This window comes from Pagrus pagrus, assembly GCF_965226575.1.
Source record: "Pagrus pagrus genome assembly, chromosome: 20".
Lineage (NCBI taxonomy): Eukaryota > Metazoa > Chordata > Actinopteri > Spariformes > Sparidae > Pagrus > Pagrus pagrus.
Window position 1 is genome coordinate 25,658,801 of NC_140207.1, and position 17,544 is coordinate 25,676,344.

Genomic DNA, 17,544 nt, shown 5'->3' on the forward strand with positions numbered 1-17,544 from the left:
ATGACGGACTGTGGACAACGCAATTATTCCCCCTCACCTTCACTGCTGGCCATAGAGAATCCCACAGAAGCCTCAAATCAGTTTACACATTACACAAACTGAATGATGATGACTACCAATGCTCATTGCTTGCTAATCTCTACAACTGTTGCTGGGAGTGGGTGGGTTCTCCATTACAAATACACAACATGTGGTGTATTGTGTTATGATGTATTGATATGTCTTATTTCAGGTTCGACTCCTTTGATGGGATGTTGGGATGCTTACAGCAAAAAATAAACTGACCATGCCCTTGTTCTGGTGAAAAATAATGCCAGGATGTCACAGAAAAGCCATAAAATAGCACATTTAATAGCATTCATTCATTCATTCATATCATTAACCTTACATTATGGCCATGAAAAATGTTTCTCATTAACTGGCAGACTTTCATTAAAGATGATTCCAAGATTCCAATGATTTAGTGATTAGTTGTACTTCCATAAAAGTGACTCACAAAAAAATGAAAGAGAAAAAAAAAGGTAAAAAATGAGTCCAAACAGATGCCAATATATCCTGACTTTTAGTCCATAGTATGATTCAAGGTCTAAAATTATTGAATCTTACACTTCCCACAATGCAACTTAATTGCCTCCATGCCTGGTTAACACCCACATCTGTACCACACCCACCAGTTTGTAAGACAGGCTCCCTGCTATAAACCTGAAACCCCAAGCCTAAATGGAAAAGCTCTTATGACATTGTCAGGGAGTCATTTTCTCAGATGTCTCAGAGCCAAAGAACACATTACACTGTTGTCACAGACTGAGGTGAATTAACCATGTAGGAACTGCAATTAAGTTGTTTTATTAACATAGTTAAATTTTGTCCGTACAAATATGTGTGCAACCCCCATAAATGGCGGGGGCTCTAATCCCTTACTTGGTTAGTTGGTTGGTTGGTTGGTTGGTTATAGCAGAAACTGTCATTGACCTCGTCTTTGCAGCTCATCCCCATCTTTACGAATGCACCTGTATATGATTGGCATACGCTACACTACAGTTTAAAGCTCACATATTGTGCAAAATACACTTTTTCCTGGTTTTCAAAAGGAAAAGAAAAAAAATGTGTCCCCACCTGTCTACACTATCTCCTGCTTGGTGCTCACACGCAGTCAAGTTTACAGTCGGACTGTACAAACTTTCATTACATTATGCAACCCTGTGTTGTATAACCTCAAATGAATTACCTTAAACCAGGGGTCTGCAACCTGCTGCTCTTTTGCCCCTCTGTAGTGGCTCCCTGTGGCTTTGACATTTTACATGAAAATGAATAATGTTTTTTCTTTTCATCACTATTTTAGGCCTACGGTGATTCTTACATTCTCCGACAGTAAAAATGTGCAGCCTACACACAGAATGCTATCTGTTCTATCAAGTTGTGATTAATTGAATGAGTCTGAGTTAATATCATTGTGTTTTATGCTCAAGCCCGAGGGTTGATCGCTGTATGTGGCTGAGGATACAAAAAGAAGGATTAACTCACTGAAATGAACTAAAATAAAATGTAAACTCTACTGTGTTTTTTTATTTTTTACTGTTTTTAAATCCAGCCTGCTGCTATGTGTTTTATTTATTTTCAAGTGAGGCTACTTTTTATTTTGTACATTTTCACAAACACAGGGAGGACTTAAGTAGGTCTGCACATATATTTCTGTATTGCTACTCTATTTCTATTTATTGTAGGCTAGTTCTTTTGTTTCATAAATGCACCAAAACATGGCATCATTGAAATGGAAATGCAAAGTTCAAGTACCTTATACTGTAAGCATAAGTAGCCCACTGCAGAGTTGCCACATGATGTGAAAATATAAATTAATGCTCATTTACTGTAGGCCTATTAATAATCTTGATAGGCTAATTTAGACTTTCTAGGCTGCGTTACCTTCATTATAAGACACAAATATGTTTTACGGCTCCAGACAGATTTTTTTGGCCAGGGATGGGGGCAAAAATGGCTATTTTGATAGTAAAGGTTGCGTATAAAAGGATACATCCTAAGAATATAGCTCTATAGTTTAGGTTTACTTAAAATTAGTTAATTGATAGCTAGCATACCTCTGATATAATGATTAGCAGAGTTGCTCAACATTTTCTGTTTTTACCAGCTGTACCTTACATTGTGCTTATTGTACAGTATGTGCTCTGTTCATGTTCTGTTTTCTGTTTGCCATTTGTGCTTTTGTTGCAGTTTTACAAGTAAAATTGTGATTTCTCACTAAATGCGAGAGAAGTTCTGCCTTGTTTTTATTGGAGAACTGCATACTGTTCGCTAACTGTCTAGTTTTCAATACAGCAACTCATTGCAAGGACAGTATAAGTGTTGCTGCTGTAGGTACACCTGAATGTCTGCATTACCAGACTTTTATGGATCAGTGTAACTGTAGAAAAATCATCTAAACATGGCAGGCACAACACAGAAATACATGTATGGCCATCATAGATAAAGAAAGATGGCAGCTGAAAAAGCAGACTTTTGTCTAAATTAAGACAGTGTTCTGAAACTGTAAATATAATGCATGCACTTAATATAACAAACTGCAAGGATGACTAATATGATTTACTATCACGTTTTAATGTTGTTTTTGCTGAAACTTGGTTCATTAGTCCAGTTGGAAAGAAGTGAGCTTACCAGATCTCTGTAGCACACACTCACACGCCAATCCCTGCTTGAGGCTACATTAGCCGCTATTAGCAAAAGTCAAGTTGCCCTGTGGGTAATTTTGGCACCAAGTTTTAAATAAAAGAATGCGTGGAAAAACACGATATATCTGGTTCTGCTGCATTTTGTTTGATAATTTGTGTCCCTGAGTCCGACAGTTATGCAAGTGCAATGCTAAATCTGTGCAGTATTATTTTGGCCTTATTGACAGGACAGCTTAGAGAAGCCTGGGCCGCTGCAGCAAGGATAATGCCTCTGTACATGAGACATGCAGTCTACCAACTGGGCTACCAGGGCATCCATCTGTGGAGTACTTTTAAAAGACTTTTCTGAATCGAACAAATACAGGCGCAGGATAATGGATGTGTTAGCACTCTGTGTGTTAGCGGTTTTCTCATGTCTCTCTAGACTGCTTACAGAGCGGCACACACTAAAAATTATTTTCTTTACAAGGAGTCAGCTGAATGACTCAGGATTAGGTTTGATGGAATACATTTAATGGGGAGATTGGGAAGGGCGAAGAGAAGGATGAGAGAAAATACAGGAGAGAAGATAAGGAAGGAAGAAAGGGACAAACAATTCTCACTAAATGTTTGCAATTCAGTTAGCAATAAAAAATAAATCTCAATCTTTTACTCTAACCCCAAATTATCATTACTTTGCTCTAAATATAAATAGGTGTCAGTGAGACAATTAGCATTCCATTTTTATTGTAAATTGTCCACCAGGTTATTTGTTTGTTGTTTTCACTGTTGGTCATATCAAACTAACATGAGGACATCACTTGAGGCCCGTCATTTGCCATTATTTGCAATTTCCCCCATTTTCTAGACTAACTGATTATCCAAATAAAGGATATGTATTTTTCTTGTCAATAAATCCCAAGATTAATTACTAGCAAATATTAAGGGGTTACCTAAGTCATTAGGATGCATAGTTGAGGAAACAAGTCTTTACAATTGTGGCAATCCATTCTATAATTGTTAAGATATTTCTGTCAAGCGTGGTGGACTCAACAAACATCCATACAGCCACAGTATGGCAAAAAATAATTCAACTAAACATTTGTGAGCTCTATTTAAAGACTTAAATCTTCAGTAGGAACTAATGGACTTGGAGCTGAAAGCCACAAACAGAGTGGGGGAGTTAGAAAGTAATGAGAGACGGACTAACCTGCTGTTGGTTTGGGTCAGCACATATCATGTCCTGACAGTAACAAATATGTAGAATAACACCCAAACATATCGGTTTAAAAATAAATCAATAGATGAATGAATATATGAATAAAGATATTTGTAAGTCCAACGCCTCCTCGCATTTTTCATTTGCTTTTGTAAACATGCCCTTTTCACCTTGTTTTAAAAGTACAATATGTAAGAATTCTGCATTCAAATGTCCTTTGTCGTATAGATTTTGTTGAGTTGTGTATTTAGATTATAACAAATGTTTCCAACAATGTTCCAACCCAGAGAAATCCACAAGTTTACTCAAGGTAGGGGTGTGTTTCCTTAGGTTGCCACTGCTACTTATAGGGAATTCGGCAAACGAGACTAAATTTAAGGTGCATAAAGATTTTAAACATTACCTCATCTGTGAACATTTGTGCCTGAGTCACCTCAGATAGATTTACATCAGCAGTGCTGGTTGTTTAATGGTGTACATGTCAACAGTAGGGGTGTGACAATACACTCAACTCATGAGACGAGACACGATGTTGGGTTCACGAGAAAGAGATGAGACGATATTTTAACACTATTTTTAAGAAAACTTCAATGACGAAATAAATGAGTGGAAAAACAGTCTTTTACTCGATCCACAGTCACAAAATGCAAAACAATGCAGGTCCATTTTGAAATGTTTTAATTAGTCATCTTGTAATGAATGTCGCTTCAGTTCTACTTTCTGACTGAGTATGAATTATCATATGCAGTAAAAGATGCACAATATGTAAGCAGTGTAAACTCAGCTGACTGGCTTCCCTCCTGTATGATTTCTCATGAGTCTCTTCAGACCTGATAACTGTGCATGAACTATGTGAGCTTCTAACTTCTAACTGAAGCTGTGTGTGACCTTCTGACTGAACTCCTTTTCACAAATCGAAAGTACAAAATAAAAACTGTATAAATAACAAAAATAAATAACAGTAAGTCTTAAGTGCAAACAATAAGTGCAAGCCATAATCAAAGTAGTACTGCCTCAAGTGTAGACAGAGACTGATTACATTTCTCTTCGAGCATGATACATAGCTGAGAGCTGGCTACAACTACACTGCCCAGCCTAAGATATTCTCGGCTATTACACACTTTGTCAGCCACAATAGTGATGCCATGGTTTGGCCTTTTAAGCTCCCAGTCAGTGACAGCTGCTTGTAAAACTTTGGTTATGTCTGCCCCTGTGTGGGACTCGAAAAGTGGGCGAGTCTGCAGTACAACATTTACCATTTCTCAGGTATTTGTCAGCGTTGTCTGGCCTTTCAGTGTTTTCTTCACAGGCGCAGTTGATTTTAGTAGAGAGCTGTGGTGGCTCTGTGTCTTTGCACAGTGCTCGCGTTAGCCGCGGTGTATGGCACTATTTTCTTACAGTGCTTACATATTGTCTGTGTCTCGTCTGTCACTCTGTCACCGTTTCCTGTTTTGACCAGGTAACCAAAAAATTATGCCACACACACGATTTGAAGTGGCGGGGGCATCTTCTATGCGTCTTTAACATCAGACTCCGTCATGCTGGCTGTTGCTCTGCCTCTGTTGTGTGAGAAATATCGTCACGTCATCGTCATCGTTTTAATATCGCATGATCTCATGGCACGAGATCTCGTCACACCCCTAGTCAACAGTGAAGAAATTCTGATGGCAGGAACCTTTGTGTTTATTACTGTTACTCATGCAGTGTTTATCTGCCCCAAACAGCCAGTTTACTTTACCGTACACTAGCCATAAGTTAACATTAGCGAGCAACAGCACACACCGAGGGTGTAGCCTACTCACTAGAGACTCTGCTTCTGTCTCTTCTTTTTCCCCTCTCCTCTGTGTTAAGTTACGTTCATTAAGTAAAATATTTACTAATAATACTAATCTGCCAGCCCTACAGTCAACACTCTGCAAACATCCTTTGTTTTGATTGAGAGCCCCATAGTGCTGCTATTGTATGTACGTTTAAATATTCAGTTTATATTACACTTCATTACAAGTCAAAGAGGTAACAGCATTGAAAAAGCTCTCTGCAGAGTCAGAGGCTACAACACTGACTCTGTGACTGTCACACTTAAAACGGACAGCTACTGAAGATTAAAGTGAAACTCTTAGGAGTTGATGGAGCCTGAGAAACAGTTGATACTGACCGGTTCTATACTTCTCATTTCATGCTGTTTGTCTCACTTGGTGTACTTTTCTGTGACTTTCTCTGTTTGTCTTTTCTCAGACACTGTGCAGTTCATTTCTTGGGTATTATGCATTAATGAGTAATGTTCAAAATGAGACAGTGACAAGGGCGGGAAGTAAAAAGGAAGATTTTTCCCTCATTCTGTCATTTTCTTTATATTCTAGAGCTCATGTACTAAATAAAAGTCTGGTATCATTTCTGAAGAAATATCACCAGGGATGAGTCAGAGTAACTTTTCAGTTCACCGTCAGTGTTTACAGTAAACACTGAATCTGAAGTAGACTATACAAAGTGGCTCAGAAAATTGCTTCAATTCTTTTAAATTTAATTATGTCTCTCTCTGTATCCCCCCTGTCTCTTTCTCTTTCTGTCCCTCTCTCTTTTCCTAGGAGAGCACAGTATATAGACACATTTTAATTAATACTCTGCCAAACCTAAAATTGTAGTGATAAAATGTATCATCATCATCATCATCATTTACATTAAACATCACATTGGACAAATGGCCTCTGTGTCTGTCTTGACCAGTCTGCTCACTCTGCTCACTCGTGGCATTCAGGCTGGGACTCTGATAAAACATGTGAAGTTTGGGGAAGGTTTGACCATGTACACTTAAGTAACAACAAATTCCTGTTTCTTGGCAAAATGACAAAATTCAACTTCCTTAAAGTATGAGTCCTGAAAATGGCCAAAAATGCACTCAATTTTTGCAATAAATTTGAAATGGCCATATTCCTGCTCGGTTTACCTGTGCACTCCATGATACCTTTTTTCAAAGTCTTGAGGCATTCTATTTGTCTGTCTGCCAAAATTCTTAAACCCCAATGAACCTCAGGCCAAGGGCTACCTCATCAAAATTTTGTAGGGGGCACTATTGAGCCATTTTTCATCACGCACTCCTTAAACCCATATCAAATATCACATTTTCCAACTGTTGACATGTGTGCCAAGTTCTGTGAGGTTTCAAGCATTGCTAGCCCCTCAGCAACACCTTCCTGTTTCATGGCGATAGTTTGTCGCTATGGCAATGCCATTTGATGAAAACTCAAAATGTTTGGACGGAAGCATCATTAAGTTCTTCAGTCTTTACTGACCAAATCTGAGATGAAACTGGTTAATCTTCTTGGAGTTATTTGGCGCTGAAACAATGCCTGCAATATAGTATGCAGATTCGGGACATGACTCTTACCAAGCACATAAAATTTGGGGCAGATTGGATAAAGTATGTGTCAGTTACCTCAAAATTTGTTGCGCTGCAACATCCACACTGCTCAACGTAAACTCACAATTTTGGGTATGATGCGTTATCAAGGTCTTATTGCAACTGAAAATTGTTTTACGAAGTGTTCCTGACCCCATTAGGTATAACTTTTACAAGGTAACGTGTTTAACAAAGTATTGAGCCCTGCCCCATCCTTGCTTTGAAACAACTGAGCCTTTCGAGGATGCCCCTTTTATACCCAATCATGATCTATCACCATCAGGTTCCCAATGAACCTGTTTACCTGTGGAATGTTCCACACAGGTGTTTTTGGCGCCCCCTGTCCCAACTTGTTTGAATGCCATCAAATTCAGGATAAGCATATATTTTCAAAAATCAATGAAGTTGATAAGGTAAAATATTAAATATATTATACAGTATTTGTACTGTTTTCAAATAAATTTATGTCAAATGGGATTAGGAAATGATCACATTCTTTATGATTATGTTAAACACAGTGCCCAGTATTTTGGGAACCTGTGTTGTAAATATGGTAAAGAAATGGAAGATGAATGTGGCTTGCTACTTGGTTCACAACATTGCAGAGATGTGTGATGCAATTCTCTTGCCACTAGATGGTGACTGAATACTATTTTTGTAAAATGCACCTAAGGATTCGAAGAAGCACTACAGCTGAAGCCATATTCCCAAACCATCCTAGAGGGTAAATGTAGCTCTGAACTGGCTGAGTTAGAAGAGACTACTAAAACTAAGAGCTGTGTTAGTCCTAACTTTGGGACTGTTTGGTCATTCACAAAGCATTTAAGCTCTTTAAGAAATCACTACAGTTGACAGTTTCTGATGTGTACATTAAACAACCACCTGCAATAAATACATTAATAACACTGATTTTGTTTCAATCACAGGATGACCTGCTGAAATTGATCTATAGAGTTACTCACTCTTCAGAGCAGAAAACAGAGGGACACATTTTAAGGAAGTAGGAAACCATCTTATACTGTCTTTATGGAATAAATCTTACCTCTCCTGCCAGTGAGGTGTACATTTTCCTCCGCTCTTTTCTACTAAGACGTTTTGCAGGCATGTTATCTTGCTCTTCTCATCAGCAGTAACTGCAGAGAATAAATAACAGACAACTTAGAACAGACAGAATGTGGACAAATGTAACAGACAGGAATCATTAGGGAAAGAAATGAGGGACAACAGCAAGATTGTGGACTGAATTCAGACCCTGGACATCATGATGTGTCTCGGTCCACTGAAAACACATTAAACCAGCAGGTCCTTCACACATTCTATTATTATCAGTATACTGTACATATTTTGTATTGGTGTTATGTACAATACAGAACACAAGCACTGCCTTTGGACAGACCTTGTCAGTGACCATGTTCACTACAATAATGTGCATCAAAGGACATACTTTCATTTTCATTTCTAACAATTGAGTCTGCTCCGCTGAACTTATAACGTTTGCACAGTAATTTAAACCTGCAGTCTGCCTGTTTTAACTGCTCAGCCAAATGTAATCAAAAGATGTAATCAATCACTGCGGAGAGCATCAAAACTTAACTAATTATTTTTCCCAGATCTAATGGTTGTAGTTCTTTTGCAAATTTAATCAACAACTTTTTGGGTGTTCTTTATTTATTATCTGCTTTTCTACTTTTTTTTTTTACACAGATGTTTTTTTTTATTACAAAAATGTAAAATATCCAAATCCAGTGCCAAACACATACACCCAAGTCTTCACAAACCGAGGTACCCACTGGGGATTGAAAAGCAAAAACATCAGCTTTTTCTTATTAAGTTTATACTTAGCTGACTTAGTTACTTTTAGTTTTCAGTCAAACTTTGGTTAGGTTTAAGCAACAAAACTGCTCTGGCTGCGTACAACCACAGGCCACGTTAACTGAATATTTGTCTTCATTGACTGATTTTTTTTTTAACAATGACAGAAAAATCAGAGAGCTGTCGGTAATTATAACAGGTAAAGAGTCTGAGGGTAATTCCACTCTGGGTGAAAGTATTTTTAGCTACGGACACCTGGGGACAAATAGCATCTGCTTTGATTTAATGAAATGCAAAACCCTTTCAAGCCTCTTTATGGTCTTCAGTTAATCTGTGATGATTTCAGACATCAGAGGGACCTGTGGACACCCAGGAGGAGTTCAAGATGACATTCAAGTCCTACAATCCACCCTGAGTATCCACACACACACACACACACACACACACACACACACACACACACACACACACACACACACAGTGTATTTACCGACCAGCACAGCATGCACATCCAGCTTGAACTCTAGTGACCTTTAACAAGCTGAGCAGGATTCTGTCAGCCTTCATTAAAGAGCACCCCAGAAAATCACTGAAAGCCGACCTCTATCAAGAAAACTGTGTGAATCTGTTATTCTAATCAAACACTGTTGCATTTTTAACATCTATCAAACCCCATGTGGGCCGCTGCTGGTGACAAACCAGAATGCAACAACACTGTGTGGTTTACCTCTTGATTCCACTGGGCACGTCTTTGTTACTGTTTGTAAAAAATAGATTTGGCACAAATTCTCGCTGGTGAGACGTGTCGTGGCGCAGCCGGTGGAAACACAAGCATTTGTCTAGAACAGCCGTGATCAGCTCTGGCGACTGTATCATGATATCTGGAGGTTAGTGACACCATCTCCAAAGTGAAATCAGCACACAACGGCATTCTCATTCCACAGTCAGTTGTGTTGAGGTGTGAAAGTAGATGGAGTTTGAACTTCTAGTGTGTGAGAATTGATAAAGGCAAATAATGAATTCAACTTGATGTGAATTCAAAACCAGCGAGGCTCCTCTCTGATACAAATGTGAAGTAGCAAGACCAAGTTTGGGATGGTCATGATTTTTTGGCATGGTGTAGCAGGACAATGAAAGATCCTGCTGGAAATACTCCTGCTTTGAAAAGTCGATACTGTGTTGAGTAGTCTGCTTCAAGCCGCTGTTATATACGGCAGTGTTTCCCACACATTAATTTATTTGTGGCGGTCCGCCACAATATCAACATTGGCTGCCACATATTGATTTTCTATTTTTGGAGCCGCGCATCCCGTTCTCACTCACTCAAGACAGCGCATCCGTCAGTGAATAGCATGATGTTATGCTCCGATGCAGTGTATGGCAGCGTGGTTTTTAGTCTGCCGGTAAAATCAACGAAGAAGAGGAGGAGGACTATTTAACGCAGTTGGCTTGACTGTAACTTCCTCTGCAAAGAAGACTGCAAGATCAAGCCCCCGCAAAGAGCCCCAGGCCTTGAAGCCAGTTTTTATTGTGGCCAAGCCATGTAATTACATCGTCATGTGATGCACTGGGGACTTCTTCCCAAAAGCTAACATTGTGAAATACGCATCTGTAAAATGGTAATAAACGCCCCACAACCCCCACAAAATGACTCGTTTTAATGTTGTGGCGACCCCTGCTGGTGTTTGCCAGTGGGGTCTGGAGTTGGTTGCTGGTTGGCAGTGGGCTGGGCCAGCCTGAAGACACCTGGGCCCGGTGATCTGGTTTACTATTTAAGCAGCTTCTCATTCATTGTGTCTCTCTCCCTCCTCCCAGACGGACGCCTGTCTCCCCGGGTGATGCAGCAGCCTTAGTTTTAGTTACTCTTTTGTTCCTTTTTATGCACCTGACAACACCTATACACCCTACACTCACCACGCATGCCCATCCTAGACTACTGATCTTACTGACATTCATACCCCATGTTATCGTTTTGCCTGATTTATTCTTATGGTAATGTTAAATACATATATTTGTTATTCCTTTGAAACGGTTCGTCTCTCTTTTTGTCATGGCCTAGAGCCAGCTGTGACACTGTCTTAACGAATACAATTTGAAGAGTCTAGAAGAGCCGCCTGATTCGTTTTATCCCCATCCAAGTTAGCTCGGCGCTAAACCGGAAGTTAGCCGACTCGGTCGGCGGAAGTCTCGATTGCGCATGCTCTATGGCACCCCAGCTGGACAGCCACCGCCACAATTAAAGTCGTATTCTGTGGGAAACACTGTATAGTTATATATAAGTAATGGTGCATTTCATTAGGTCGCCATTGCTACTTCCGGGTTAGGGAAGTCAGTGAACGAGACTAAATTTAAGGTAAAAATAATTTTAAAACATTATCTTCTCTGTGAACATGTGTGACTGAGTCATGTCAGATAGATTTTATTCAGCAATGGGGGCTGTTAAATGGTGTCTTAACCATCAGCACAGAAAGTCTGACTGCAGGATCATTTGTTTATTCGCCTTACTCATGCAGTAAACCAAGCTTAAGTTAATGTTATGTTGTTTTGCTCCAAAAATGGAGAACAGTTGCAAGCAGAGCCGTCCTGAGCAGACAGTAACGACGCCAAAGATCTGAGAGGCAGCGTGTGGAGGTATTTTAGGTTCTACACTGTAGCAGGCAAAGTTACACATCTGCGAACTCACCTGCTAGCTTGCCACCTAACTGAGGCAGAGGAGGCACCTACGACAAGCAGAGCAGCACCAGGTGTACCACCTCGTTTGACTGCATACTCTTCGGCACACTTGCTTTCATCAAGAGCTTATTAAAAGACCGTCACCGACAAGCTAGGAGGTAAGGCAAGGTAGAAGTGACAGGCATGTAGTACACAATAAGTAAATATAGCTGACAAATTAACATTTGATTGCTGGAAGAATGGGAAGACTGTGATGTTAGACAAGTTGTTAAGTTAATAAAGAAAGGGGCGGGTAACTAATTTGATCAAATTGCGTGTCATTTCAAATTTGTTCGAACTTGATTTTTGGAAAAAGTGTGAAAAAGTGACTTATTCAGGTTTCACTACTTGGCACTCACTGTGATTCTCTCTCTGTAATGTTATGTTCATGACGTAAAGTACATCTCCCATCCAGCTCCAGTCAGAAGTCAACATTACAATAATGTGACTTAAACCAGTGAGCAGCTGAGTTGCGGCTCCTCTCCTAAAACACTATGCAGATGTCTGTTTTGTTTTGACAGTGAGACCCCTAGTGGCATAAATTACATATTGTACGTTTAAGATATTATATACATAGGGCCGGATCTACTAAAGGTTTGCGTGTATTAAAACGTGTGCAAACTCCTTGCACACGCAAAAAATTGTACAAACTGATTTACTAACAGTGCAAAAAGGGTTGCGTCTGTCAAAGGTGCAAAATAGCGCGTCTGCATTCAGTTAGTACGTTTGCAGCAATGAATATGCAACATGGGGCGTTTACACGCAATTGTGCGTGTTGTGGGTGGAGAAAATGTAAATATATTAATTTAGCACACGCAAAGTGATTTATCAAACCGGAAAGCAATTTTGCTCATAGAAACTGCGTCTATATTCAACACGTCTCAAAGGGAGGTGCAAACGGTTTGTATGTGTTATTGAGCACACATGGCTGCGGTTATTGTTGCAAGAAGGAGACGCCAAAACAATGGAAGTCTGTTTTATTTGCAGACTTTTTATTATACGCCAATTTTTCTTTTGTTCTTCTTCTGATGTCTTGGTATCTCCTTTTCACTTCATCCACTGTTCGCCTGTTTTTTCCAACAGCATTAACTTTTTCACCGATTTTCTCCCACACGCAGTCCTCTGCGCGACCGTCAGATTCCTTTGCTGCAGCTCACTGAAATGTTTATTCGCTTCCTCTACCAACACTTCTAATTCCAAAGGGTCGAATTTCACTTTGCGCTTTCACTCTCTCAAACTCGCCATGCTGAAAACCATGAAACACGCTAAACCCTCATTTAAATAGGCGTGTCTCCAACACGTTTGCACCTGTTGTCATTTATGCAATCACTCTTAGCAAATCGCCCGCAAACCGCGGTTCGACCCCACACGCAAATTTCTAGATTGCGCACGCAGATTAGTACAAGCAATTTGGGATCTTAGTAGATCCGGCCCATAGTCTTATAACCAATCATATTCAGAAAGAAAGGGCAAAGTTATTATTAGGGATGTACAATAATTGTTATTTATTATTCTTATAATGAAATGATATCCAATAATTCCCCCGGATACCGTAGGTGGCACTATGCCAATTGGTTGGCTCGCTGTCTACCACTAACACAAGGAAGACGAAGAAGAGAGGGGGAGGGGGAGTAGAATGGTTGATGGTAGAATTGCTGGGCCGGAGGGACAGGAGAGGGATACTATGCTGTGCGCTCTGCTGTAATTGGTTGTTACCTAATCAGTAGCTTACAGTGAAACAAACTGTTAACTCATAAGCTTACGTAACACGCAAAAATGCAATAACAGCGCACTGAGCATACAAATATTTAATATAGTATAATACTTTAGCGCAGTGAGGATGCCGATGTTAAAAAGAGGGGATGAGTGTACACAGATCAATGTCTGCCACTGTTGACAGTATGCAGTATATCCATACACTTCACTGAAAAATGACATTTGTCTTTATGATCAAGGTTTTTTTTATCATGTTGACACTTTTGTCCATAATTCTCTCCCTCTCTCTCACTCGTCTCCATCAGTCTATTTGTTACGAGTCAGCTTCACATTGTGTTTTAATCAGCTGATGGTCTTTATAATGCCTTGTTTATGTGTTGCTGCAGCCCCTCAGCACCCCAAATCAAGTAGTTTTTTTCACCTGGTTGTCATGTTTATAAAGCCTTGATTAGACAGCACAACTACAGTGTAGGTTAATTATCAAAGATGTGCTTTTAGTAGTCTATCTTCAGATTGTAGTTTCACCACAGCAGACCCACACCAGTAACAATCGCCATCACATGACTTATGTACATAGCTTAATGTGTAGTCGGATTCTCTCAACACAGAGTTACCTTTTCCTAAATCCTCTTGAACTCTCCTTGAAGTCACCTCTCCTTGACCTCATGATATTTTCCTTCAGGGTTAAGGAAAACTGGTTAGGAAGTGGCTATTCGACCGTAGGCCTTGAAATGTCGCTGCTACCATCTTTTATTTCATTTCTTTCAGCTTTAGTCTCATATTGTTTATCATTTTGATGTTAAACTTTAGAAGAAGACAACTTGAGCTGAATAGTTGCTGTGAGAAATAAAAACACGATGTGTTGCAGTTGTCCTGTAGTGCTCCTACACTCTCGTTCATGGGCTCTCATTATGTTCCCATTGGGAGTGGCGGAGTCTCGTGGACATCTAGTGATTAAATTCTGTATTACCAGTCCAGTCTCAGGCCTTCTATCAAACCGGTTTGAAAATGTTTAAATCAGAACAATCCTAGATAACACGAGACTGTCGACTCGTTAGAAGAGAGAAGGCCCTAGGCACGCGCCAAGAACAGGCCTACCTGTGCCTAGATCCAGCCCAGCTTTTTAAGAATGATTTCAACAGGTGCCCAGTTCTTATATATCACATCTTCAAAGTACGTACCCTAGGGTTTAGGTTTTTGCACTTCCATGAAGTTGAGGGTCTTGGTTAAAACTGTTACGTGGCCAGCAGGGGCAGAGGGTTTGTTTGCTTTCTCCCTCTCTCCTCTGTCTCTCCCTCACCTAGTTTACCTTCAGGTGCTGACAAGGTGATGAGCAGCACCTGAGAGACCATGAAGCCACCGCCCCCTGTTGCAGTAATTTCTGCCGTGGCCAATCACCTGTCTGGAGGCCCAATAAGAGGGAGTCTGGCTGAGGAGCTCACTCTCTCTCATTTTGCATTTGGTCCTCACATAATACACATGCTCTGGCAGACTTGGTTTAGGTTTGGATTTTTAAAGGTATGTGGTGGGAGAAGGGAGTTAGGTAAGTTGCGGTGCCCTGTACATTTCATCATGTAGTAAACTCTGTCTAAAAACCCGAGTTTAGCAGTGGATGGATGCCACTTGTGTATCATTTTGAAAGTTGTTTTGAACTCTCCTTTTTAAGAGAAGACAGAGGTTTTTGTGTTGTGTTTTGAATAAGGATTAGTATAGGCCTTGTTTTGTTTTATTGATTTCATTGCTTTGGAACTCCACCTCCCTCCTTTCCTCCCCCACATTTTGTAGACCAAGTTGTGAGTTAAGTTCATCCTCATTAAAGCATTTTTCTTTAACCGTTAACTTTGTCTTGTCTGAATCCTTGGTTTGTCGTGTTGCCGTTCCCTGTGGTTCAAGAGGCTGAAATATGACTTTGGGACAAGGCCTAGTTCCTAAGATCAGTCAGATTCCAAAAACACTTGATCTGGCACTTCCCAGGAGACACCATCTGTACATTAGACTCTACCTGTCTGATATCTTCCAAACTCCATAACACCCTTTCAGTTTAAACAAACTCGTGGCCTGGTCCCTAGGCTCAAGATGACCCCAACCCACACCTGATGACATCACCATGACTTCATCAGGGTAATCGCCTCAAACTTGACAAAGCTCTCCAGAGACACAGAAGACGTTATACAATAGTTTTGTCAGTAACCTACTGTTCATGGTGAGTAAGCTGTTCTTCCTATTCTTCACAATAAAAGCCCCCATTATTTAGTGCATTTAAAAGCTGTTATTATGAAGTAAGGAAATGTTGTTTTCAGCAGCTAAACATGACTCCTGAAACAGCTGAAAGTGAACACAATGAAACAGTGAAAAACAGCAGATGTGAAAGTACAAACAGGACGAGAGAAACTGAAGAGATTCAGTTAAGAAGCTACGAAAGTACTGAGCGCTGAACACACTGACGTCTTTCTCTCAGGTTTCCTGCACAGACATGAGTTGAGTATCGATTTGCAACACACATTTGTTTTAGAGGGGAGTTGGGTGCTTGTTACAGACGGGTGCTTGTTACAGACTGGCCGCAGTCATGAGACATCACCGCAGCTCGCTTGGAGGCGGGGCAGGCCGGGCTTGGCCCTTCTCTGGAGCAGGTCCATCGCGGTTGGGCTCGGCTCAACTCGGCACAGTAAAACTGCTGATGGGAAAGTAAATCAGTGCAGCTCTGTTTGACTGTGCGGCCAAAAGCGCTGGTGGAAAAACAGCATGAGAAGGCATGAAGGGACAGGCCACAGTCCACTCTGCATAACATGTTTTGGAAATTCTGGAGGGAAATGGACAGGAAAAGGCCAAGTAGGAGGGTGTCAAGGCATCCTTTTTGCTTTTCTAATTGCTTTCACATTCATTTAAATATTTGTTATACAAAGAGAATGTATTTATTGGGCAAAGTCCTGAAAAACTCTCTTCATTGAGTTTTATTGCAGGATAAAAAAGAATTTGAAGGAGTTATTTTTCAAAAAGTTTATGTTAAAGGTTGTTTTGTAAATTTGTATGATTGACTCTGTGCCGTCATGCAGATAGTGTAATCAAGGGCTGAATGGCTTAAAACAGTTCAGTTATTCATTTATAAAAGAGGACTACTTTGTTTCCTTGACAAAAAAGGGTGATTGAATAACAACAAAAACACAGATTTCAAAATATCAGTATCAGTAATTGGCCGAATTGTTATTTTAAACATCGGCATTGGTATCAGCTCAGAATTTCCATATCTGTGCATTTCTACTGTAGACCAAGTCACTGTGACGTCGTGGTAACAACAAAAGTTACTTAAAACGGGTGTTGATTTGCATTCTGGAGAAACATTTGTGGTCAACTGTTGATGTTAATGTTAGGCTATAAACAGACTGCATTGCCGTTGCATGACTTAAACGTCACCACCACAAATTACTATACACGCTTTCTATAAACTGATCAATGTACAAGTTGTAAAGTTAGAGTTACAATAGTTTGTAACTAAAGTCATCCTGTAAAGACGGATGGTGAGTAGATGAGTCTCGCTGTGATCACATTTAATGTCCCCGACAACCTTGTTAGCCGCTGTTTTTAAGACACGTAAGCGTTTAATAGTTAAATTGTGGGGCATTTAATGATATATTTTTGTCATCGAACAAAACGTATAAATCTCTTAAGCCTGTGGTAACCACAAACCTTATTTCTGGCATTTAACCAACAACCAATCAATAAACCCATAGACTTTGAAACGAGGGAACCGGAAGTGCATAAATGCTAACTGATGTTAGGTTTTAGGACTACAGACTACACCACTCCTTACTATCTGCTCACAAACCTTGCGAGAAGCAAGGAACCAATTGTCAGAAGTCTTACACAGAGATTAACTAAACGATCATTTTGGACCTGACAAAAATGTTACAATTATTAATTCACAATAATAATGTTTTTAAGGAAAAGAGATACTTGCACTTACTGCACCTTTCTACAAGCTATGCATCAGATGTAAAGCCTACACTTTGAAATAGCATCATTAAAAC

The 17,544-nt window shown here is 40.0% G+C and overlaps 1 protein-coding gene across 3 annotated transcripts in view; it reads right to left on the minus strand.

Moving 5' to 3' along the window:
* plppr5b (phospholipid phosphatase related 5b) overlaps positions 1–17,544 on the minus strand; it is a 161,558-nt gene that overhangs the window by 143,304 nt on the left and 710 nt on the right. For all 3 annotated transcript variants that reach the window (XR_014621183.1, XM_084340506.1, XM_084340504.1), the window contains exon 2: positions 8,322–8,412. Coding sequence is in view for 2 of the 3 variants with exons in the window: in XM_084340506.1 (XP_084196632.1) it covers positions 8,322–8,384 (63 nt within the window). In the remaining variant the exon portion in view is untranslated. The remainder of the gene's footprint in view (positions 1–8,321; positions 8,413–17,544) is intronic.